Below are 27544 nucleotides of genomic sequence, written 5' to 3'. Positions count from 1 at the left end.
AAGTTTCATTGATTTAATACAATTCTAAACATTTTTTAACCAATATGAATTTTTTATACTGATGTATAAAGCAATTCACGTATTTAAAATAACATAAAATAAAAAGTATACAAGAAATTGAGGTAAAATATAACAAAAAAATCAAAATGCAAAACGGACTAAAAATTATTATTAAAACTTACATAAGCACAACATTAGTCATTAGTACAAGCTTTAACAAATAAAGCTTAGTGTTTAGACAACATTGTTAATACTAATACATTTGATAACACACTTTGAAAACTTTCTTACTTTTGTTATAGAATAAAATTTTCTTTCAATAAGTTTATTGAAAACAATTTAATGTACTTTATAAAGTTAATATATAGAAAAACTAAGAACTGAATGACATTCAATATCTTTAAAATAATCTAGATAACTTGACTGTTCAATAACTATTTTTCCATTTCAAAGCTAGAATAATATTTAGAATCTGCTTAAAATTTTAAATCTGTTTTTGTTATGACTAAATCCCCATACTAATCCATAAAAAAAACTCTAAAGAAAATAATACAAACTTTGTGCAAAGTAAAATGAAGAAATTTTAATTTTCTTAATATTTTATATACAAATACTTCATATAGTCCATATCCAAACTTCGTACAAAACAGCATGAAAAACATGTGTAAAACAAACAATAGAAAATATGTTAACTACTAATATTTAAAAATATATTAAACAAATCGATATAGACAAAAATAAAATCCATTCTCATATACGAAAAATAAGGCAAACATCAAGTTATTCTAAATCAAACTACTAAAAAACAAATCTAAATTGCAAAGCAATCAATTTAAAATGCAGCCAAACTTTAGTATGATTCATAAAAGTAAAAAACAAAAGTAACGCTCAGAGAATAAAAATTTAACACTCAAATAAGTTCAATCTCCGTTTCTTTTTGTTTCGCGTCAGTTCGAGCCGCTCCGAACATCTCGTTCCTGTACTTCAAATGCAAAGTCTTAAAGTCCTGCCGCAAATTCATCGAGTCGGAAAGCCTGACTGAACTTTTGCGAGGCGCGTGAGCCTTCCTGCCAAACTTGGGCGAAATCTTGCGGAGAATGGACGACTTGGACTTGGACGCGTTCGAAACGAAAAGGTTGTTTTTCTGACCGTCGACCACGTCGATGGAGTTCAGCACGTCGAGGTGCCTCGGCGGGGAATTTATTTTCTCGCTGTCTTCTTTGCTGTCAGTTTTGTCAACTTCACGTTGCATCTCGTTCACTAGAATCTGCATGTACCTGATTGTTTGAATTTAATAATTGAGCAAGGTTTTTTAATATTAAACAACAATACATTTCTATATAATTGAGTACCATATGATATTTACAACTTGATAACAATAATAATCAAAGTAAAGCAATCATTTAAGGTTCTGAAAAACTTAAAAGCTACTTAAAAACAACTAAGTTGGCAAAGTATGACCAAAATTGGTGAGCTTAGATACAAACAAAATCTAAATAACTAAAAAATTCAACAAAAAACATCGGCGAAAGTCAGCAGAGCAGAAGCCTGAACTATCGTTTGCCGTGAGGCAAGCTCAAGTTTAACAAAGTTTAAAAAGGACGAAACCGGTCTCAGTCTACCGAAACTTGTGGTCTGATGATCGAATTGGCGTGATCAACCCTAACTAAAAAATAGTAATAATAATCTAAATGTTCTTTTGAATATAATATTATAGAATATAATATTATATAATATTATAAGAAAGTTTAAAAACATTTATATTTGCAGGTAAGTAATTACAAACACTTAAAAAGAAACAAATACAAATTACACAAACATGTAACTGCTGTGGAGTAGGGCTTTCATCCACGAGTTGCAGGAAACATCATCGTCGGCAGTCAGCTTGTAAGTTCTGGTGGACTGACCGTTGAACTGAATGGAAAACGTGAACGGCGAGTCGCCTCCTTCCGCCAGTTGAACCGAACAGTTTTCAAGAACAATCACGCCGATGGGGGAGGTGTCGTTTCTGTGCAGTTAACAAAAGTTAATTATTAAAACACTTATTTTACTGTGTTACAGTTACAACAATAAAACAAAAGGTTATATTTGGAGTGTGGAACAATTTTTGCTACTTTTTATAGATGAGAAAAGAAAGTATGTTTTCTAAGTCGTACGAGTTAAGACCATAAGGATGTCAAAGATTTTTTTAATAAAATTTCTTTTATAATCAAATTAGAATATTTAAAACCTATATACATTTTGAGGTACATTCAGTTTTGTAAAAATTTTTTGATGTAAGAGTTTGGAACTTGTTTAGGTCAACTTTAAAATAGTTTTTTTTTAACTAAAATTTATCTTCTTCTATGTTTTTTATACCTATGTATGAGCACAAACTTTTAAGAAATGTTTTTCGCATAACTAAAAAAAAATATTGTTGTATTTCAAGAGAAATAAAAAAAAAATTTTATACATTTTTAAGCAGTTTATTTTTATGTTTTTTTAATGCCTACAAATTGACTACTTAAATTTAACATTTTATTTAACAAGTTCTAAGTACAAAACAATTTTCACTTTAAGTTCTCTAGAGATTTTCAGTTGTAAATTAAACCTGAAAAAACATATAAACAAGTTGAAGATATTGTAAATCATATACACAAAAGTTTTATAATATTGTGGGATAAAACAACAAAAATTAAATAAATTGGTTTGTAACTAATATCTAAATCATATATTAGTTAATGAAGCTAAAATAAACTAAGAGTAAACTAAAGTACAGTATATACAAATTGTATATTTTTATAGTATATATAAATATATAATATAAATTATTTTTTTTTAGTATTTTTCAGTTTATGTTATCTTCATTAACGTTTAAAAATAGATAGTCCTTTTTTAAAGTTTTAGGATTCATATTATAAAAAGCAATTTTTTTGTAGTGAACTTTATTGAAAATTTAAAAATGAAATAAAAACCAATTTACATACATTTTGAGTTTGACAACAAATATTCGAGATAAGTTACTTTTATTGTTGAAAAGAAATAAAAAGTTGTAATTTTAAAACATTAAAAAACAATTAATTTTCGGGTGAAAAATCTAAATATTAGTAATTTCACAGCTGTAAAACTTTGACTAAGATTGGTATAAAATTTAAAGACAACACAGATTTTTAGTGAAAGTTAACTTTTTGTCTCTTTAGTTTATACCTTTTATAAGAAAAATATTGAACTCATCAACTTTTATACCTAATATCTCAAAAACTACCTTGATTTCTGTTCAGTGGTAAAAAGTGTCTGATAGTGAATTTAAAAGTAAAAGTAAAATTTCAAAATAAGATCAATTTATGAGATTTGCATTTCTGGTATTTTCTGAGCATTAAAAACATCATAAGTGCAAATTTTATCTAACAGAATCAATTATGTTATAAAAGCTTATATATTAAGTGCAACATCTTTTAACCAAGCATTTTTTTAAAGTAAAGTATTCATTAATTTTCATAAAGTGTTTTAAATATTTCTATTACATAATTTCTAATGTTTTGTATACTGAAATACTTTATTTATACTCAAGTATATTAAGGGTTACATAATCTTTATTATAAGTCTTCCATATTTTAGTTTTTTAATTAGTTTTTAGTTTCTTAATAAACTATGAAAATATAGATGTCTGATTTATAAAATGTTTATGGGAGTTGCAAACTAAAAAGGGGAAAAAGATTACTAATTTAATATTTTTTTACTAAAATTAGAACCATTTAAAAATGAGATACTTGATTTATATTTAATAAGTATAAATTGTCAACTTCTTTTTTATTTATTTTTTTTAGTTGCATTTTTTCAAAATTTTATAGAATTACTAAACTTTTTTTTGTATGTCTAAGCTTGGGTTTCCCAACTAATTTTCATAAACCACTTGGCAGATATTAAGGCCATAGGGGGGGTCCAACATTTTTTTTTGCAAAAAATAACTTTGGCTTTTATATGAAAGTTTAAAGTATAAACTACAAGCCAGTTTTTATAGATTTCAAAAATATCATTTAACTTTTGAGATATTTAATTTTTTGTAAACATTTTCCAATATAAATGTATGGACCGCAAATTTTTTGGGGTCAATTTTCTTGGAAATTTTAAAATTCACTAAAAATCTATCTCCTCCTTTATTTTTCAAGCAATCTTCTTCAAATTTTCAGGAAACGTTTTTTATAATATAAGGAAAAAACGTTACTTTAGAATTTTAATAATTTAAAAAAATAAAAAATTTATCCAAAAAAAAATTAAAAAAAGTGTTTTTTTTTTCAAAAAAAATATACTTTTACAATTTTTTTTTTAATTCTAAAGTAACGTTTTTTTTTATTGTATAAAGATTAGACTGTGAAATTTTAAAGAAGATTGCTTGAAAAATGTAGGAGGAGATAGATTTTAAATGAAATAGTCTTTTTTTGCTGTTTTAGTTTTCCTTTACTATAGGGAACCTATTATGCGGCCCAACTTTGACTGTTCATATCTCAAAAAATAATTAGAATTTTTTAAAACAATAAAAAGCATCTTGAAGCTTAGAAAAAACTCTATAAAATAAGATCAACTTGTAAAAAACATGGTTTACCCCCCCCCCCCTATGGCCTTAATAAACAAACACTCCCCTTTATTAGTCCTTGCCCAATTATTAAACAAATGCCCATTTACATTTTTATAAGTTTTCTAGTTATTGTCTTTAATACACAGTGGGCTAAAAACGGGGCTCAAGTGGCCATTTAACTTAGAATAATTTTTCCAAAAAAAAAATATACTAAGTGTTAAACATAGTTAGACAGAACTTGATTTCTTTGTTTCAAAATTGGTTTTGATATTTTTCTGCTTCAAGTATTAAAGAAGTTATGTAAGTTTAAGTTCAACCAGTTTTTGCCTTTTTTAGTTTAAAAACTACTCAAAATTTTTCATAGTTTTCGTAAAAAATTGCTTGCAGAAAATTACCTGTAAGACTTATTTAGAAAATCTTTTTACCATTTATCTTAAATTTGATTTAATTTGTATTAGAAAATGCAATAAGTTATTTTAAAACTAAAAAATTTTATTGTGTTTTTGGTTTTGAATATTTATATTTAAAAAAAACAGGCATCAAAATATTGCTTGTATAAACCTAAAAAAATAGTTATATCCCTAATGATAAATATTTTTGTAAATTTGTGTATAGAATCCTTGTCATATTTGCTAAAACACATAAAAAGAAGATATTTCAGCACTAGGCAATTGAGATATTCTCTCTTAAAAATACCCTATACTGCCCTAAATACACCAGTGAAATTTTCGAAAGAATAGCAGTTGTTTTTTAATGAGAAAAATAAACTTGTTTTTTTTTCAAAGAATTTTAACTTTTTTAGTTAACACTAAACCGAAGAGAAGAATAAAACCAAAATAAAATATTTGTATAAAAGCTGTTAAGGTATTTTTTAGCAGTTCCTGTAGGCCTTAATTTTGACATAAATTTGAGGTTAACTTTGACTTATTTTTATACTACAAAACAGCAATAACTTGCTACATTTAAGCTTACATAATTTTTAGTATACTTTAAGCAGAATAGAACCAAACCCAGTTTTTAAAAGAAGAAGCAGCTCAAAACAAATAAATAAATCCCTTGGTTTTATTTTCAATTCACCAAAACGGTCAGTGGCCATGTGCCACCCCACTGTGTAATAGTCAAAAATACCTTCATAAACGCTATTGCCTAGTTTAGGATACCTGGTATTAAGTTAAAATAACCACATTTGAAAATACAACTAAATATAAATAAAATATATCAGACTTAATGACAAAGTTATAAATATTTTCTATTGAGTAAGAACATTTTCAAAACTACATTTTATCTTAAACTTAAATAAATTTTTAAAAGTATATTATATTGGTTTAAAATAATACTTTTATACTTTAAATGAAAACTACTATTTTATGCAAACAAAATAGATTAAAAAGTTTGATATTATAATAAGTTGAAATACTCATATACTTGCTCAGCTTTATATTTAAAAGTAAATAGTTATTAAAAATGAAAAAAAAAATTATAAAAACATATAAAATTCATTTAATTTAGTTTAAAATAAAAATTTAATAATGATAAAATTTTACCTACTTTTTTTCAAAATAAAACAATAGATTGCCTTTTAGTATACACCATCTTTTCTGATAGCTGGTGTTTAACTCTCCTTTTTTTGATAACCAGCCCTCTTTGTCAACATTGGTTTTTGTTCTTGAAAAATTTCCAAGGTGCTTACTATTATAAATTTTCATCACATTAAAATGATAATCTGTAGGTTTTTAGGAGTATTTTAAGTGTTTACTTAAACAAGGGGACCACTGGCTTTTTAGATATTTTTTTTAAATAAGAGTTTTCTTATCTATATGAAGAAGGAAATTAATTCTTAAGTTAAAATTTAACCTTAAAATTTATTAGTACATAATAGACAAAAAGATACTATAATTGTTAACAAAACTCTACTTAAATATAAATTTTAACATATTAGATTATTTTTTCATTATATAATCTAAATCTAGTTACTTAAATTAAAAAAAATAGATTCAAGGTTTTTTTTTTAATATTAATTTCCAGGTTGTAGCAGTTTTTTTGTCTAAATTTTCAAATTACACAAAGTACTTCTACGTTTTCAAATAAATGACCATCCTACTCATATTGAAATTTTTTAACTATTCAAATACTTTAGTAGTAATCAACAAAATTAGGATCCAGTTCTAGATTCTTTTTTAAATAATTTGTCTGGATATAAAACTACCGGTTACTTCAGTTTTCCTGGAATATTTAGTTTAGATTTTAAAACTTAGATTTCTAAAAATGCCTAAAACCTTTTTCTTTTTTTGCTAATACCTGGCTGGTTATAAAACCATTTTAGATTTCTGGATTCAGTGTTTTAAGCCATTTATAGCACTTGCACTAGTTCAAAGATGATAAAAAACATCATTTAACTTTTTGCAGAAAATTGTCAATCTCCGAAGAAAAAAGCCAGCCAGTATGACCAGAAACTGGCATGAATTACATCGAGTTTTTTTAATTAATTAACATGAAGCTACAACTTTAAAAAGCTGTTTACTTACAAAAGCTTAAATATCTACAAATATTAAATCAAAATCTAAATATTAAAATATAATAATAATAAGACTCAGTAGTAGTATAAAAGTAGCTTAAGATTTAATAAAAATACCCCAACTAGCCTTAGTTTTGCAAAAAAAATCAACTAGCTCGAATTTGTTTGGGTAGCTTGAGTGTGTAGCAAATCTATTATTTATGCAAAACTAGAGTGGACACTGTTATTTTTTTTTCCAAGTTTCTGATTTGATCACAGATGTTTTTCAAGTACAAGTTTTCTGGTATTTTTTTACTAGGAAACTTAACTTAAGCTACAAAGTTTTTTTAATTTAAGTCATTGAAAAGATAATGTACTGCTACTTTAAATGTTTTTTATTCAGTTTAAACATGTGTAATTTTTATAAATAACTTAATTTAAAATCTTTGTCATAAGTCGTTATTTTAAACCAAAGCACTGATACTATATAAATAATTTTATTACCTTAATTACATTAAAAAAATAGTTAGTTACTATTTTTCTGTTGATTTTAACATAAAGAGACTCACTTATTTTATTTTTATAAAACCCGTTATTAAACAATGTAAGACATTTTGAGTTATAGTTAAAACACATAATAAAAACTTTCAAGAAAAAAGATACCAAGGCTTAAACTTAAATTTGAAAAGTGTAATTAGAACTAAAGAAATCTATTAGAAAAATTTAAATTATTAGAAAAATAAAATTAAATAAATTTGTTATAAATAAACACTTAAACTACTAACTAAGGTCTGGAAAATTTGCAGATTAAAGCTGGTAAACATATTAATTATTGAGAATGCATTTTTTAAAATTACACTACAAACTTAAAGGCAACTTTGTACCTTAAAATTGTATGGGTTAAAATGTTTAATACTATAGTGTTGCACGTTTTGAAAACTTTTAATTTTTTTACCGTTTTTTGATTAATTTTATAATTAAGACAAACGCATATAAACAGTTAGTCCATTAATTCCATTACAACTTTAAAGTTTTAAACTCAAGCTTTCTAAAGTGAGGGCAGGAACCAAAAAGGTTTTTCTAAGTTTTTTTTAGTCAATCTGTCAGTGTTTACAAATTCCATTTTATCACAAATACAAGTTTTGCAGATTTTTTGTAGCTTATTTATCTCTCCAATGTGATGAAGAACACTAAAGTTAAGTTTGTTTTGATTTTTATGCTTTTTAACTCTTACACCTATTTAGAAAATTTTGTGCCATATTCTGGTGGATTTTCGTTAGTTTAGATATATTTTTTGTTTAACTTATCAAATCATATAGCTACTTCTATGTTGCTACTTTAGTACTGAAAAAGACAGCTGTTTTTGTTAACTTCCAGGCTCAAGTTAAAACTAATATATTGCTATACATAACCTAAAATTGTATAGAAAAAACTTTAAGCTAGTTTTTTGAATAAATAAACAAAACTGTTCTCAGTATATGTTAAAAATACACAAACTAAAAGAATAATGAAACAATATTGTTAAGCATCTGAAGGCAGTCAGACTAATGATTAAACAATTTCTACAAAGCTCACTCAAGCATTACTTACTACAAGAAATTTAACTTTTTAGGGTATTCACTTTTCATATTTTATTAATACAATGTTTCTTCTCGGTCTTTTTTTTTAAATAATCAGGTTAACATTTGAAAAAAAGAATATTTTTTCTTAAATCTTTGAAATCAAAATTTGTTTTAATACTTTTTACGTTGAATTTTTCATTTCATTCGAAGTAAACCTTATTTGTAAGGTTTGTTAAGTTTTTTGAAATTTTAAAACTAGTCTAAACTAAATTTATTTTAAAAGCTCATATTCTTTTTTAATTTGAAAATTCAAAATTTAATTTTGGATTTTCTTTTACATTACTCACTAAAATCTAAAGTAGGAGACACGCACAGCATAATATAATCTCCATTAGTCAGAAATTAACTGCCAAGTGTCCATACTGAGTTAATAGGAAATAATTATTTTTATATTTCAAATGCTAATTTAAGATTTTATTTTAAATATTTGTGCAATTTAACTTTCATTAAATAAACTATGTAATAAATATAGTTTCAGTAAGTGACGTAAATCTATACACAATTTGACATGTATATGCGTACTACTTAAAAGTTGATACGCAATAATACCAGTACTAAAACAGCTAAATTAAAGAAGGATCTTTTAAAACTGCTTTGTTTTCTTAATATGTCGCAACAAGCAGTGAAACTATTCTACTATAAGATACAATTAAACTAAAAGTTCTGCATTAATTAGATTATTATGAATGCATGTTTAAATGCCTGGCAACTCACAATAAAGACGAAATCAGGTCGCGGAATTTAACATGGATTATTGTTAATGTTCATGTGGTTCAATTAAGGGCTAAAAAAGATTTTTAACAAAACTATTTTTTTTTTTTGTGAATTAATAACAGTTTTTTGTACAAGGTACAACAACCTATCTTAAAAAATATGAGAATGACATAAAAATGCCGAACAAAACTAGTATATGGCTTAGGTGTACAAAAAAGACTGGTCGATTTAAGTCTTAATCTACCCACCAAACGTATCTAACAATTTAAAGTTATTAAAAATATGTTAAAATCTATCAGTAATTAAATTATTCAAATCACAGAAATTCAAAACCTGACAATTCGAATTCTTGTAAAAATTTTCAAGGGCCCACATTTAAAAAACGTTTTAAACTTGAAAAAAAATGCTCGTGTTAATCTAGTTATGAGTATGATAGCAAAATTGAACTCAATTAATTTAAAGATAATGATCAAAATTAGTAGAAATAAATACACTCAAGTAAGTTTTAAAACTTTCTCTATCATATATGAAAACTATTTAAATAACAACGAAATGTTTATGTAGTCTAATTGAAAAGATTAAAATAAATAAAAATGTTTACTCAAAGAGGTACTTCGAATAACTTAGAACAACTAAAAATTAAACTGTCGAAACTTGAAAAACAGATTTCATAATAAAGTTGTTTCCACTATTTAATAAAAACCAGTAACGTTTTGGTAATTTTATGAGCTAATTTTTTTAATTTAATATTTTTTGTATGTATTTAAATGTTTTGATGAGAATTTTTGGTTTCTTAAATCGAAAAGTTAATTTAAAATAAAAATATTTACTGTCAAAACATAATGAATTTATATAATAAAATATTAACTCCATATTTGCCTAAATTTGACCATAGCTTTAAACAAGGGAATGTAACTGTTTCTAAAAGTTAAACTGTCAAGCATCTAGTCTTGACTAATTAAGGTGAAAAATTGGAAGATTCCAATAACCTATATTTACATGAGCTTTTTATAACGGCTCTGTTTTCAAAAGGAAGCTGGGATTGGGAGAACACACAAGAACTATTTTGTATACGTGCAACTTACATGTATTATCCCAACTAACACATCTAATTTATACTTAAACTCTGATAGATTACTTTGTTTATTTTTACTTAAAACTTAAACTACTTAAGATTAAATTTAAACTATGCATTTTACTTGGAAATCACTTCCATAAACAAAAATATAAACATTAAATTTTATAAACCTAAACTCAAATATATATATAAAGTTTTAGTGTTTTTAATCTTTTTATTAGCCAAAGCAAGTTAAAATTACATTATATGTATAAGATAAAAACAATTTTACTAATTTAGATTGCTAAAGATTGAAAGAGTTTTCTTTTCAAGTTTCTTTCTTGACTTAAATTTTTATTGTAAACTGGTTTAAGTAAACAATATTCACCATTAAGTATTATACTAAAACTAATATAAAACTTACAAAACAATTAAAAAGTGAAGTACTTTATTCATTTGTTTATTCAAAATCGAACATATTTAGAATTTTTGTAACAAAGACAACATTTAAAACATTAAAAAATCCCTAATGAACTCTAATTGAAAAAAAACTTGTAGTTTTTTAAACTTACTAAAGGATAAACTTCGGTCTAAAATGTAAATAAAAAACTTTTTAACAATTCTTTAGTAAAATATTTCAATCATCAATTATAATTAGATTCTGTTTAAACTTTGAGATAAAGCCGAATGTATAGAGAAATATTTAAAGATATCATTAATAACAAATAAAAACATTTTACTATCTGAATTTTAGAAAGTATGAAAAGTTTTAAAGTATATAAAACAAATCAACTATTAGGGTTTCTAAGTTAGCAAACTTAACTTTTAGAAGTTCTTATAAATCACCAACAATATATTATAGACTAAAAAAACATTTAATGGCAGACACGCAAACAAGAGGTATACTACAAATAAAAGTTTTGTAGAGGGGTTGCTTTAGCCAAATGGCTCTAGATTTAGCTATAAGTTAAAAGTTTTAATTCAAAAAACAAATACTTAAAAACTAGAGCTAAAGTAGAACTTTGCAGAAGAAGCAGTTAGAAAAAACAAATTTATATTTTCTATAAAAAAGCTATTAAATGTTGGTGTAGAAACTTTAGATTTAAAACATTCCATAAAGTTTATTCACTGTTAAAATCATCCAGTAACTAAAAATATACATACTAGTGTTAGCTTATAAAAGAAGGTAAGACTGTCCTCTGTTTTATTTTAAATTTTAGTTTGTTTGTTTAAAAAAGAATAATTTTAAAATAATTTTTAGCGGTCAAAATTAAATTTCTATGCTAAAATATGGATAAGATAAAATATTTTTGTTCCTAAGCTCGTACTAGTTTATTGAAGTAGTTCATCTAAAAAAGGTGCTTCTTTTTTGTAGGCATCAAAACTAACTCCCTTCTGTTTTAAGTCTTTTAATATCCTCACCAAAGTGTCTCTCTCATTCTTTAATTCTTTTGCCTAATAAATTTTAAAAATTAAATTTTAGTTAACACGTTCTTGACTTACACAAAGTGGAACCTACCTTGTTTTTAGTTTCCTCTAGTTCGGTTGTGAATTTATTTCGTGAAGTTTTCGCATACTCTCGGTTCTTTAGTGTTCTTCGTTTTGATTTGTACATATCTTTCTCTTCATCACTAAAAATTAGCGGTGGTTTGTGAAAATTTGTTATAAGTAACTCGTAACCAATTTTACATACACGATTTGTTATTTTGATTTATTTGTTATACATGTTTTTTAAATATAGTTTACATAACTTGTTTTAGTACTTTTAATATATACTGTAAAACCTAAAATCAAAAGAAGAAACAAAAATATTAAGAAATATTTTAATAAATTTCATGTACTTTTTTATGCTTACGAATACTGTTCTAACAAAAACTGTTTAATATGCTGTTAATAAATTTAAAAACATTCTACCAAAAAAAAATTATGTACGTATGTTTACTTTACTACTTAATGGCACCTATTCCTTTTTGATTGTCAATCATTTTTCATAAAGAAGAAAGAGGAACTGTACTTAAACGTACTAACTGATTTCTTTTTTAACTACAATTTTTGATTTATAACTTAGTTATAGCTAGTCTAAAGCAAAGATAAAACTTAAAACTCGTCGTTATAAAAGAATTTTACAACATGTAATTTACCTATAGAATTGCAGTTTGGTATTGAGCTCACGAGTACTCAACTTCAACAGTTCGTCATCTGTTATGACTGGACTGTTAAATAAATGACCTCCTAACATTTTTTGTTGCTTCTTGTTTATCGGGTATTGAGAATGTGTGTTTTGGATGGACACGTTTCCATAGTAACTTTGGCTATTCGGAGTAGAATGGAGCGGTGGTAAGCTCATTCCACCAGAATTAGCACCACCTTGTGAGTAGATACTTGCTTTACTGTCTTCTGCAATAAAACTGCCGCTAGACTGCACCACACTGTTTTGCATTGTACTGTTGGCTGGATTACTACTAACCGTTTGGTGGCGCTGCTGATAAGATCCGTTCATATTCGTGCTGACAAGATCGTAGCTCGCAGGATAAGGACTTTGCTGCTGGTAATCGGGATTAGAAGGGTCGTTGTCATAGTAACCAGTTGTGTTGCTGCTGACCAGACTGTCGTTCGGGTCGTAAGGGTTCATGTGAACTTGCTGTTTGTACTGTTGGTTCTGGTTACCGTATGCAGTTTGCTGCATGTAAGATGGGTCGGACCTGACAGTTCTGTTGTCGTATTGAAAGTCGGCTGCTCTTTTCTGGGGGTAAGTCCTGTTCAGTTGACCCGTGAAGTTTTGGTTGTTTGTGTTGTTGCTTTGCATTGTATCTAATGTAACAAAATTAATCTATCGAGTTTTGTAGATTTTTCTATAAAAAAAAAATGATATAGTAATTGTTATCAATCCAAATTTGAAATTCATTTAAAATACAAAATTAGATTACATTTTTTGTGATTTAATTTTTTTAAATATAAGAAAAAACTTAAATATCTGAAAATGTTTTTAGGATTTTTAAGAAATTTTCTTCGGGTAAGCTATGCTTTAACTTTTAAGAGGGTACCGACAGAATGTGTTTTAAAATATTTAGAAATATATACGAACCTAAAGAATTATTAAATATAGAATATTAAAACTACCGTTTTGTTGAAGATCTATAGTATTTCAATTTCTAAACTTAAATGGTATCGTAACTATGTAGTTTGTGGTAAAATTATTTATCATTTTTAATAAGCAAGTAAGTAAAAAGACTGTTACTTGTTAACTAGACTCAATTTGTATGACAAACGAAATCACACTAAGGAAAAAAAAATCCTTAGTAGTGTCAAGTCAGCATTTTTTAAGCTTACATATTAAAAATGACCGGAAAAAGTTCAAAAAAATGCAAAGTAAGCTATTTTTATTAGCTATGAGAAATTCCTTGACTTTTTTTTACTTGAAACAGATTTAAGTTAGTTTTGAACTTGATAATAACTGAACTCTTTTTTTAAACTTAAATTTTTTAAATTTTAATATAAAATGTAATACTGTTAAATTTTGACTCCTACGTTTTACTAAAATGGCATTCCTAGAGTTTTCTTCAAAAACTAATGGACTTGGTATAAAAGAAGAACTTTCATAACTTTGCTGTTTGTAGCTTAAGCAATTTAAATAGAAAATTTTTAAATTACTACTTATCCTATTTAAAAGTGTATATCTAGTGTAATTTTAAAAGTGTAATTTTAGTGAAAAAACTTTAAAACACTTTATCTCACAACTATTTTTATTTAGATAGAAAAGTATACCAGATAATACTTAAAATTAAAATACCGAAATTAATTTTTTGCATGCATTAAAAGAAAACCTTACTTGTTATAGCTGTTAAATTAACTCTTATGATACTGATTTGAGAAATAATATTTGAAAGTTTAAGGTTAGGGTGCCGTAGAATTGTAATTCAAAATATATTTTCAAAAAATCTCAGCTAAATATTTCAAATCATTTAAACATTTAATATCAGTCTTTGGCATAAAACTTTTAGTCATAAAAATATTTATTTAACTATGGTATACATTACCTAAAGGTTCTTTATAATATTGATATTTCTTTAACAATACATATTGCAAATAACTGAAACTATACCTATTAAAAAAATTCTAAAATAAACAAAAAAATATTCATATCGTTAATTAATCAACTAGTTTCTCTTAATTTAAAAAAACAAACTAAAATTAAAAAAATTAATCAAAAGGTCCATACACTACGTAGGTATTTTTAGGAATGACTAGATTTATAAGGAAACAGCTAGACTACATTTCTGCTGACTCAGAAAATCCTTGCTCTGACCTTTGATTGAACTCTAATTTGCATACGTGTTAAAAATGACCTAAAAAGTTCAAAAATAAGTAGTACTAATACCATGCTTTTCTAAGGTAACTTCTATATGATATAAGTTTATGAAAGTGTTGGAAATCGTTTTTGAGAAACTAAAAGTAATCAAAAGATAAAACAACTTCAAAAAATACCTAATCTTGAAAACAATGGTCCGAAAAAAAGTTGTTTCATCAACAATTTATTTTCTTAATAACAGAAGTGTTAGAAATGACCCTAATAGTTCAAAAATAATTAATACTAATTGCATTCTTCTTAAAAGTATTTTGCATAAAAAGGAGTTTAGAAAAAGGTTAAAAATTAATGTTGATATATTTTAAGGAGTCAAAACGTATGAAAACTTTTAAGAAACCTTTATATTGAACAACTAAGTTATGTTATTAATTTTTTTCTATAGTTGTTGATTTATTATTTATAAAAATCTAATTTTATACAGTATATTTTAGCTGTTTGACTAAAAAAATATTAAATTTAAAAAGTCTTGGCACACTTGCCCTGAACAAGATAGTAAACTGTATCCACGGAGTATGACTCAATTACTTAAATGTTCTTGATTACTACAGGTCCTTAGACCAAACTTTTTGAGCGGTTTTACTTTCGACGTTCAATAAATATTTAATACTGCGTAAATATCTTTAGGAATATTCAGACTTGTTATGAAATTCATAAGTTATAACTTTTTTCAGTAAAAAATATGGACCTTTGATTCAACTCAATAAAGATTATTTAGAAAAGTGACCTAAAAAAGTTCAAAAAACAGATTATACTTAAAAATGACCTAAAAAGTTCAAAAACAGCTTATACTTAAAAATGACCTAAAAAAGTTCAAAAAACAGCTTTTACTTAAAAATGACCTAAAAAGTTCAAAAAACAGCTTTTATTTGAAAATGACCTTAAAAAGTTCAAAAACTAGCTTATACTTAAAAATGACCTAAAAAAGTTCAAAATTTAGCTCGACCGAAAAATACCTAAAAAATTCAAAATACCTATCCCATATACATTAACATACTACATGTTTACTAACTATTTCATTGCGATTATTATCCATATTCTTTCAAATATTTTTACACAACGAGGCATAAAAAGTTTTAAAAATACTTTAACTTCATTCTTCAAAACTTTCCATTGACTTTAAAAGAATTAAAACTAATATATTAGATCCCAGTAGTATTTTTGTTCACTTTACAGACGTTGAGCTAAAAGAAAACTCAAGCAAATTAAATTAATTATTACTTACCTCTTAATCTTTGTATATGAAGTCAGTATTTATTTCGGCCATCATCAACAAAGTTGAGATGTTATATGCCATCGATAATAAATAATGAACTTTACCGCAAGATCAACAGCATCCGAGACAATCCTACGACCGGTTTCGTCCTTATTAGGACTCATCAGGCAGGAATAGTATGGCTAAAACTGATCAAACGAGCGCAGACTATAATCTCTCAACAAGCTGACAATGTCTGAGACGTTGGGCTGTGAATGATTTAGCTGTGTCATTTTTTCAACTTTACCCACAAAAGGTCGCTTCAGTACTTTGTACTTAAGCCCGCTTGTTTAAAATCACAATAGCGGTTTCTCGCCACTATTCCTACCTGATGAGTCCTAATAAGGACGAAACCGGTCGTAGGATTGTCTCGGATGCTGTTGATCTTGTGGTAAAGTTTTTTATTTATTATCGATGGCATATAACATCTCAACTTTGTTGATGATGGCCGAAATAAATACTGGCTAGAAATTATATCAGGTAGGAATTATATGACATCCGAGAATTAAAAAGTAGGTGATCTAAGGAAGTTAATTAGCGGAAAAATAAGTATAGAAAGTTACTGTAATTTAAATGAAAATAAAACTATTCAATTTAATGCGTGAAGAAAACGTTTATTTCAGAATTGTTATATCGAGCAATTTATCTATATATAAAATTTAATCGTTATAAACATAAGGACTTTAACTAAACTGTTAAATTTTTGTGATGTATTAACCTTTATTTGTAGTTTTGAGTTTATTAGTTTGTATATAATTTAAGTTTTTGTAAATAAAATATTTATATATTAATTAATAGCTGCTAGTTACTTATGTTACTAATTAACTTTAATTAATTACTTTCTGACCATAAAAGTTGAAAAAAAATATGTATAGAACTGATAAGGCAGCAAGATATACCTTTTATAACTGAATTTGAGAACTTTTATATCTGTGTAATGTTTTACTAATTGCATTTATTTAAGAAGGTAAAAGTTAGAAATATTTACTTAAATTGATTTCTTCACTAAATACTCCTTAGCTTCGCATATAACTAGTAGCTCACTTGGAATCTTTCATAACGTTTAGTTTTGTCACAAAATTCTCAAGTTACTGATTTTTAACTAGTGATGTACCGGACTCACTATCCGGGTCCGGCCGGATATTGCCATTTTTGTCTAATTGATATGAAAAAAGATCCGGATCCGGCCGGATCTTGACTTAAAAAAAAGATTCGGATCCGGTTCCGGCCGGATCCTAACAGAGATCCGGCCGATTCGGATCTAGTTAGTAAAAAAGAGCATACAGAAAAGTATTTTTTCAAAAACAAACCCTGAGTAAATTAAAAAGAGTCATTTTCGTCAGTTAAAATTAAACACCTACCGAGATTGGCTCATTTTGTACACGTGACTAATTTACATTTAAAATACGAAATAAACATTTCAGAAATGCAACTCTTTACCTATGTTATAAAATTAAAAACTTTACTACCAAATTGTCAACCTTATGGCTAGCTGTTCTACTGATTATTAGATTAAAGTAATTTTTTAAGTTTTTAAAAACCTCATTCTGACTCAGGCTAGTTTATACTCACTCTAGCTACCCCTATCTCGTAAGCTTTACAAGGAAATGCATGTCAGCACCTCCATCTTCTGTGTATTCAGAACGATTGTTTTCTGAAGCTGGTAATTTGTATGAAAATACGCGCAATCGCTTGTTTCCAAATACCGGGCAAAAGCTTTTACTTCTTCACCACAACTTAGCAAAATAGATATTTTAGTGTTTTTTATTGTTCTTTCAATTTGAAGTTTTTTTTACTGTTCTTTCAATTTGAAGTTTTTTTATTGTTCTTTCAATTTCAAGTTTTTCATTTGTTCTTTCAATTTTAATAAAACTTAAATGTAAATATTGTTCAGAAAATTAGCAAACATACAAGCTACTATTTTCAACTGTTAATCTTTACTAGACCTTAATAATATATCATAAACTTTCTTATTATTAAATTATTTTAGCAGCACATTAATATTTTTTAGTCTTAATTTTTTGAAACTATAATTTTTCAAAATTCTTAAGTATATAGTTAGATATAACACATAAAAGATAAACTTCACACAATTATACTTTGTTAGTAGTTTGTTAATAAAATTTCATTATCGTACATAGTAGTTTTTATACTATTTACATTACAAATAACTTAGAGTATTAAGAATCCGGTTCCGGCCAGATTTTAATTTGAAAAATATATACGGGTCCGGTCATATTCTATTTTATAAACTATCCGGATCCGGCCGGATCCTAATTTGAAAAAAAGTCCGGTTTTGAAATTGTGGGTCCGGTACATCACTATTTTTGACACACTTTGTTTTTAGTTGTACTTATTTGAATAACTAAAATTTTCAAGTTCTAACTGAACTCTTTCAGTTGCAACGATAAATCAGAAACTTTATTGATTATAAATCGAACTTATCAACTAAACTTTTACTGTTTAAGAAATAGACCAAAAACTTTCGTTTTAGCTAACGACTTTTTAATTTTAAGTGTAAACTTTCAATGTATTTTATAAAACAACTGTAATGCTGCTCTTACATGCTTCAAATTAATCCAATAAAGCTTTAGAAAAAAAGTTACAAAGTAAAGATAAAAGGCATATTATAAATACCCTATAGTAGTCACTAGAAGTTTATATATGAAATCAATATTTTTTTAAAAGCTTTTGTCAACACAAATATTTTAGCAAATTTTTAAAGGTATAACTTAAGTTTGATAGCGGAACGCTTCAATCAAAAAATATTGGAATTAAAATTTATTAAGCGATAAAATTACAAAATGTGTTTTAACATCTACTTAAGTGTTCAAACTTACATCATAAAATCTTAAAGAATCTAGTTATTAGCTAGATAAAATTTTCTAACACAATTGTACTAAAAAAAATCGATCACTTAAAACCAATCAAGTGAAAAATGTATTAAATAATAGTAATTTAGACCAGAAACATTAAAAGATAATTTATTTGCTAAAAAGTCTATTGAAAATTTAAAATCATTATCAATTAACATTAATGTGTTAATACAAGGCATTAAAAAATTTAAACTTTAAATACTGAGTTTGTTAGACAATCTTCAAAAAAATTGTTTCTCACTCAAAATATTTAGACAAAAACTCTACAATTAAAGTGCATTTAAAATAAAGCCTTTAAAAACGATTCGAAACAGTTTGTTTAAGAACAAAAATTTTAGTTTCCATTATAACAACCAATCATTTTAATTTTTTTAAACTAATATTAAATAATCCAACATCATTCGAACGATAGATTTGTAAAATATCCAAAAGGTGTCAAAAAATATTCACTGGTTAAACAAGCTGCCAAAATATTCCTATTTCTCATATGACATATATTACAAATCATCTTCTTTAGCCTCCATGCATTCCAACAAAGTAGTGCATTTCCCCATCAGGACCCTCAAACTTTCGCAGAACAACACGTCCGGGCTCTTGCTGCTGTTCTCGGACTCTATGCTGAAGATGAAGTGGTTCCTGAGATATTTATAATTTGTCAATATACATTGTTTTTGATGCAATAAGCATAACTAATAAACTCTATATAATGTACTAAAACATTTATACTAAAAGGAAAATTAACTACAACAGAAATCTACGTGTTGCTAATTAAAAAATTGGAAAAAAAAAACAACTTCGCTTTGAAGGGGTGCAAGATATTTTCTAAATAAAAACACACGAAATACGAGTTATTTTTCCCACCTGTTATTTTCCCCAAAAAAAATCTACTTAATTTGTTAATTAAAACACAGAAAAAAACAATTTCATTTTGAATTTTTAACATATAACAACACGAAACACGAGTTATTTTCCCACCTGTCCATGCCGCACTGCACGTCGTCGTGAGAGAATCCCTGATTGTAGACTTCCCTGGTGCAGGTGTCCTCCCGCACCATCTGGGGTATCACCTCCGCTTCCTCGTAACCTGTTTGAATTTAATAATTTCTTTATATTAAGAAATTATTATAAAATAAATTCTTTAAATATTCAAGTTTTTAATATTTTCAGTTATCGCCTCCGCGTCGCCTGTTATCATACATTTTTATACATGAACAAATAAATTGGATGCACTTACTTTTACAGAAAATAAAAAAGTGGGAGTCAAACATGTCATAGAATAATTTAAACTTAGATTTTATTAATTTAGGTTACGCTAGGTCTACGTGTTACTAGTTCAAACTCACCGTCTTCGTTCTTGATGCACTCGACGACGCCCTTCGCGAAACACCTCTGCAGCTTCCTCGCCTCCTCTCCCACGAACGACCTCTTCAGCTTGATGGTCGGCATCAGCTTGTAGTAGGCGTGGCAGGCCTGGTGCTTGGCGTGCGACTTGCCCGTCCCCCTCACCGCGATCAGGGTGCCCTCCAACCTCTGGCCCACCGACATCTTGGCCAGCAGGATGTCGTCGTGGACCAGGCCGACGTCCCCGTAAATTGCTTCCTGGCCCTGGAACGTTTTAAGAGGGGTTAATTCACTTGTAGAAAAAATAAAAGAAACATGATATTTGAGGTAATGTGGACTTATAAAAAAAATGTGTTTGTTTTCAGTATATATGTAAAATTATTAAAAATCATTTAGGGTTAAAAATCATCAGGGGTTAATTTTTGAGAGACAGAAGTGTTCAAGGCATGGTGTTAAAAAAAAAAGTTAGCAAATATACGAAAAGGAGTTACATGGAAAAATTAACAATGATAAATTAATATTTACGTTTTAACGGGCGAATTCATTGGTAGAAAAAAATAAATGAAACTTGGTATGTTAAAAAATGTGTACTACTTAAATGAATAAAAAAAGTGTTTGTTATATATAAGTATAAGACAGCTCAGAAGATTTTCAAAGCACATATGCAAAATTGTTAATAATCAATTCTACTTAAGTTTAATTCTACTGAACGACGTCAAATCGAGAAGTAATTAAATGGAAAAAATTATAATTCAAATTTAAACTAAAATGCAAACATATTAACCAGCGCCAAACCGTTTTAACGGGTGGATTTATTTGTAGAAATAATAAATGAAACTTAATATGTTAAATGAAAAAAAAATGTGTTTGTTCTAAGTTTAAGACAGCTAAAAAGCTTTTCAAAGTATGTATGCACAACTATTAAAGATCAATTCTACTTAAGTTTAACTCTACTGAACAACGTCAAATCGAGAAGTAATTCAATGGAAAATTTTATAAATTTATATTTCAACTAAAACGCAAAAACATATTAAAACTATTTTTCACAACAACGTCAAACCGACCTGGAAAAGCGCCAACTTGACAACAGCGTTTAACTGGTGAATTCATTTGCACATAAAATAAATGAAACAAAATATGTGAGATAAAGTGGATTAACAAATATAATTAATAGTCAATTCTACTGAGGTTTATTTGAACAACGTCGAACCTGGAAAGGCGCCCACTTGACCTGCCCGCTCAGCACCTTGTAGTTGTCCATGCTCACCTCCCTGTCGCTCTTCTTGTCCGCGCCCGCCTTCCACTTGCACTCCACGTCCACCACGAACTTCAGGTGCTTCTTGGGCAGCAGTCCCCGGTCGGTTTCCGGGTCGTACTGGGCGAGTTCGTGCTCGTCGGTGCTCTCGAACAGGTTGGCGTCCGCGCGGATGGGAAGCAAGGACAGCCGGTGCGCCATGATTTCGTCCTGATTGTTCATACTTGTTGAATATTTTGTATATTTGTTGTTTAAACGCTTTTTGTCAATGGCCTAAATCAAGTTCTTTCTGCTTATTACTTTGTTTGTTTTCAAATATTTCATGTTTACAAGAAACGGACTTGAAGTTATTATAAATTTGTTTTGTTTAAAAATGAAGCTTTGCGTTACAAACATGTTTATGTGTTCAGTTGTTCATTGCGTCTGTCAGCCTATTTTTTTCTTAAATGTACATTAAAAATCCAAATGACATATTAAGTTTTAATATAGCTAGTAAGGACAAATGAAACATTATCTATACTTATTTTCAAATACTATTTACAAACTGTTATAGTTTAATGTTCTTCCTGTTTATTGTTTTGTTTGTTTCCACTTTGATTTTGTTTAAAAAAAAATAAAACGTTTGATCAGGTCTAACAAACTGATAAGCTAGACTTTTTATTTAAAAAGTATGCATTTATGTGTTCAGTGTTTCTTTGTGTTTATTAGTCTATATTTTAGATTTTTTATTTAAAAGGGGCCACTTATTTTTGTGAAAATTTATTCAGGTATTCTGAATTTCTTTAGGATTTTTGAAAGTACACATTTTTGGGTCCATTTTTAGTTTAAAATAAAATTTAAGATAAAATTTGTGATAAATAGAATGATAATGTTAAAAAGATACTGTAAAGCTACTTTAAGTGTGTTTAAAAAAAAAATCCAAATGATAACAAAATATTTTTATCTATATGATAGGTTTTTCGTGTCAAACCAAAATTTTACTACTTAACCTGTAAGAATTGTTTTAAGGTCCAGGTTTTTAGTGATTTTGAATCAAAATTCCAGGTTTATACAGGTTTTAGGCAAAATTGTCAAACTCGAGGTTTATCCAGGATTCCAGGTTTAATGGCCACCGTGTATTAATTACAAATTAATCTTAATAACATATTATGTTTTATTACATCTAGTAATGAGTATACGTTATTACATGATACATTTTCATTTAAACTTGTTTTTAAACATTATTAAAACTGTTGCATTATTCTAAATTAATTAAAAAAAATTACAAAACTACTATGTATAATATTGATATATAAAAAATAATATTTACAACAGTAGAAACCTTGATATAAGTTGAGTTGATGGCGCGATGAAATTTTTCAAATGCCATTGTTGGAATTTCTGATAACAAGATTCTTCTGAAGGCGTTTACCAAGGCACAGTTGAAACCTTTCGAAATAACCATTTATTATTTACAATTGAAAAATTATCAAAACTATTTTAAAAATTTATGTAAATTTTTGTAAGGGTTATCACTCTTTGAAGAAAAAAGTTTACAAAAAAAACTAGGTTAGTTTAAATTTGCTGAAACTTATTAGTAATACAGAAATTTATTTAGCATCTTTGTCACCATAATATTTTACCTTAGTTAGCTTTACCTTTTTGAAAATGTCTAAAGAATAATCTAATCACAATTTTTAGTATTGTTTTAAAATGTATATTAAAATTTAAAGACTTAAAATGGAGTTTATGTGACTTGAAATTATATAAGTACAGTAGACTACCGCTCAAGTACGCACTTTTTTTGGTACGCACTTATCCAGAGAGACAAAAAACCTGCTGAGTTAGCCTGAGACTTTCACAATTTTTAAACTAGGGTGAGTAATCCTGAGTAGTCTAAGTGGCCTGAGATTGTGACAGTCCTGTTATTAAATGTTAGTAAATTAAATACTTATGTAGTGGTTGCAGAAAAGTGAAAAGAATAATGATATTTGAGCTGTAATACTATAAAATAAATAAATCTAGATGACAAAGTTAAAAAAAACCCTCAAATACAACATAGTTGAGTCATAATTTAATTTAAATGTACACACATTGATGTTTTGAAAATGTTTGGTAAACACAATGTAGTTTGGTACTTTCCCTCTAACAAAACAAAATATGGAAAGTATGGCTTAATATTCTTTTTATATCATTGACTGACATTGACTTTCTATATTAAGGCCATAGGGGGGGGTAGGCCATGTTTTTTACAAGTTGATCTTATTTTATAGAGTTTTTACTAAGCTTCAAGTTGCTTTTTACCGTTTTTAAAAATTCGAATTAGTTTTTGAGATATGACCGGCCAAAGTCGGGCCGCATAACAGGTTCCTTATGGGGAAGGAAAAACTAAAACGGCAAAAAAAGACTAATGCATTCAAATTCTATCTCCTCCTTCATTTTTTAAGCAATCTTCTTTAAACTTTCACAGTCTATTCTTTATACAATAACAAAAAAACATTATTTGTGACTTTGAAAAATTTTAAGTAAAAATACCTTTTTTTTGAAAATAAAATTTTTTTTTTGATAAAAAATCACTTTTTTTTTTTTTTTTTTGTCATAAAAATTTTATTTTTTAAAATTATTAAAATTCACAAATAACGTTTTTTTCTCATAATGTAAGGAACACTTCCAGAAAATTTGAAGAAGATTGCTTGAAAAATGAAGGAGGAGATAGATTTTAAAGCCCGTTTTTAAAAACTCGAGAAAAACGGCTTTAAAGTTAGACTTTATATACCCTTTATAAAGACAACTCTTTATATGACCGGTCATAAAAAAAAAGTTACTTAATATTTTTAAAATCTAAAAAAAGCATCTGAAAGATTATGAAATTTACTATAATATAAGTCTATATGTTATTTTTGGTCAAAAAATGGCTTCTACCCCCCCCCTATGGCCTTAAATGTATGTATTAGTTATGTAGAAACTTTTTATAGAAAAATTAAATTATTTTAAAATCTATAAAAAAAATTTAGAATTATATATTAAATGTTATTCAAAAAAAAGGACTTGTTTATTTGGTTTAATTATTTGGTGGCTAGTTGGAAGAAAGAAAACAAACAACTAAATTTCATATAATACTATGTCGTCAAAAAGTACGCACTACCCGTGCTAAGTACGCACTTTTTAGTCGGGTTCAATTTGCGTACTTAAGCGGTAGTCTACTTTATATAATTGGTATATATATATAATTATATAAAACTATTAATGTGTAAAAATACAATTTAAGTTTAAAAAACGTCATTAATTTTTGTACTGTGTAACGGTAACTTTAAAACTTACAATTAATGCTTTTTTTTACTAGTTATTTGTTATTTTAAAACTGAAACAGTGTTCACGTATAAAATACTGGAAAAAATTTATTGAAAGTATTAGTACACAGAAGAACAATTATAATACAGGGCTACTAAACTTTGAGCATAAAAGCCAGATTAAGTGGCCGGAAACAAAAAAGAGTGTTTCATCAAAACAGCCTCAGTTGGCTTGAGTTTTATATAAAAAGAACTTAAAAATAGGTGAGAACCAAATACTTGAAAAATATTTTTTTTAACTAAGTCTAAATCGAGAAAGTAATCACAGACTTAACGTCTATGACAGGAGTATGCAGCCATTTATAAAAAACAGGCTAATTTTCTTACTAAAAGTTGGTTGAGATCACTACAAAAAGAAATCTTACATTGGCCGCAATTGTTTAAAATAACTGTAGTCTTCAAATAAAAAACTTACTTTGAAATAAAAAATTTGATAAACAATAATAAACCACTAGTGATATTAATTAACAAATATAAAGCCTAGTTGTGGTTTCTAAAAGTTATATTTTAACTTTTTCAAAAAGTTTTTTAAGCTGAAAAGTACCTCACAGGCAACAGATTTTGTCTTGCATGTTCGCGGATCACTGGTTTAAAATATAGACCTAGTTGAAAAAACCTGCCTGAGAATTAAAAGAAATTACACTGAGTTTTTCTAAAAACTTTAAATAAGCCTAGGTAAGTTAAAGTCATAGTGTAGAATAGGTTCCTTACGGGAGGAGAAAACTAAAACGGAGAATAAATAGAAATCACTACAAATATATATCCTACGTTTTTCAAGATAATTACCTCAAACTTTATGAAAATATTCCTTGATACAATATTAAGAAAAATCTGTCATAAAGCACAATTTTTTCGATAATTTTTTTATTAAGTAAACCAATAAATGTATAAAATATAAGATTTGAAAAAAATCTTACTAATACTTTGATTGCAAAAAGTCTAAGATCAAATATAGAACATTCTTTACTATCCAAATAAAAAACAAACCAATGAGATCAAATGTAATTTCTTTATCTTCCTCATTAAAATTAACAATATTTATTTTCACTGTGTCCTTAAAATCTTTTGTGCTTGGATTTGAAGACACATCATACATTTTCTCACCTGAAATAAATTGTTTGGTTAAACATTATCACTAAGATTTACAATAAGTTGACATTGGAACAGGATGTATTTAGAATAAAAAGTCTTTCTTTTTTTTAATTAGTCAATATTATAGTTGATTTCTTTCAAAACAGTAAATAAATATAGCTAGATCAATAACTAGCAAAGTAAAAAATTATTTTAAAACCCTTGTTTTATAATCAACGAGTCAATTAAAAATCAAATTAGTGCAATAAAAGTGATACAAATATAAATGAAATCCATTTAGTTAAAATTACTAATTTGTTTGTATAACCTTGTAACAGATCATATTTTTTTATATAACACCTTAACTTGCTAAAAACTTGACCTTACATTATTGTTAAAAAAACATACTTTCATGAGATTTTTATTAAAAGAAATTGGAAAGAAAATAAAAGAAAAGAAATGAGAATTATCATGAGTCAGTCTTTTTTTTTTAAATCAAAATTTTCTGAGTTACTCTGAGCTGTCCTGCGACATCCTGAGATTTTAAAAGACTGTAAAAAATCCTGAGTGTTCTGAGTGTGTGGAAACTCTGTAAAAAATACAAAAAAATTATTTTTAGCCTCAATCAATAATAAAACTTCAAGTGTATGCATTTCATCTTTTAAAAACACTTTCTATATTTTTTATGACTTGTTTTTTTTTTTTGGAATAAAAGTAAATTGATTTTGAAATTTAAAGTATCAGCTTTTCTATATAAATTTTTAACCAACGTTCTTTAAGTAAAATGTTATTTAATCTTACTATTTAAACTTTTTATACCTAGCTGATTTTGACTGTTATACACAAGAGTAATTTTTTTAATAATTAGTTCAAAGAACTAAAACAATCTTGCAATGAGCTTTAGTAAAACATGTTAACTAACAAAAACTAGTGAATTAATTTAAAATATATATATAAATTTCAGTAACAGTATTTCTAGTTATTTATAAAAATACTAACCAGTTATAAGAACACGAGTTTTGTCATCATTGTACACCATCTTAATTATTAAAAAGTTGTTGTGTATATTATTTTAAAAACCTGAAAATATAATATATATTTAAAATTTTTGTTGAAACTGTATGACTATAAATCTAAGCAGCTAACTTGAGAAATCTGTTTAGATGATAACAAAATTTAGCCAATCATTTTTTGCAATCTCAAAAAGACTTAAACTTTATACTTTTCTAATTTTTTAACAGCTTGAAATATTTAATTTTAAATTACAAATATACTTTTAAATACATTTAGAATTACTTTTAATTAAAAATAGCTCAAAAAACAACAATAAAATTTTGAACAAAGCATGAACAAAGTAAAATCAAGTTGCTTTTGTATATTATATTTTATCATAGATATAGTAACAATTAAAGTTTTTCAAACTTCAAAACTGAAAAAAAAAAAAAAAAAATGTTTAAATATAAGTTTAATTTGCCTCATTGTCAAGTTTATAACAAATATATTTCTAATATATAAAAACATAAAGCAAAAACTATTTTTGAAAGCTATTACTTTAAGTCTTTTAGATTTTGTTCTGAAATGATTATCTTTACTTAGTTTAAAATATCCAATT

The 27544-nt window shown here is 26.6% G+C and overlaps 2 protein-coding genes across 2 annotated transcripts; both read right to left on the bottom strand.

The window, feature by feature from the left end:
* Window positions 1–517: 517 nt before the first annotated feature.
* LOC145840690 (sesquipedalian-1-like) lies at window positions 518–6265 on the bottom strand. Its single transcript, XM_082948016.1, has 3 exons — window positions 6104–6265; window positions 1820–2008; window positions 518–1277 (listed from the first exon to the last, which is right to left on the bottom strand). The coding sequence occupies exons 1-3, from the start codon at window positions 6259–6261 to the stop codon at window positions 911–913; spliced, it is 714 nt and encodes a 237-aa protein (XP_082804142.1). The 5' UTR covers window positions 6262–6265; the 3' UTR covers window positions 518–910.
* Window positions 6266–18968: 12703 nt separating this feature from the next.
* On the bottom strand, window positions 18969–27014 carry LOC145840400 (DNA-directed RNA polymerases I and III subunit RPAC1-like). The gene is made up of 7 exons (XM_082947652.1): window positions 26932–27014; window positions 25849–25965; window positions 22854–22960; window positions 21488–21742; window positions 20280–20541; window positions 19912–20020; window positions 18969–19572 (listed from the first exon to the last, which is right to left on the bottom strand). Exons 1-7 carry the CDS (start codon window positions 26969–26971, stop codon window positions 19434–19436), a joined length of 1029 nt encoding a protein of 342 aa, XP_082803778.1. The 5' UTR covers window positions 26972–27014; the 3' UTR covers window positions 18969–19433.
* Window positions 27015–27544: the final 530 nt, after the last annotated feature.

Source organism: Thalia democratica, chromosome 7 (assembly GCF_965202585.1).
Source record: "Thalia democratica chromosome 7, ktThaDemo2.hap1.1, whole genome shotgun sequence".
Classification (NCBI taxonomy): Eukaryota; Metazoa; Chordata; class Thaliacea; order Salpida; family Salpidae; genus Thalia; species Thalia democratica.
The sequence above is the reverse complement of the archived record's forward strand: the minus strand, read 5'-3'. Positions and strand labels throughout refer to the sequence as shown.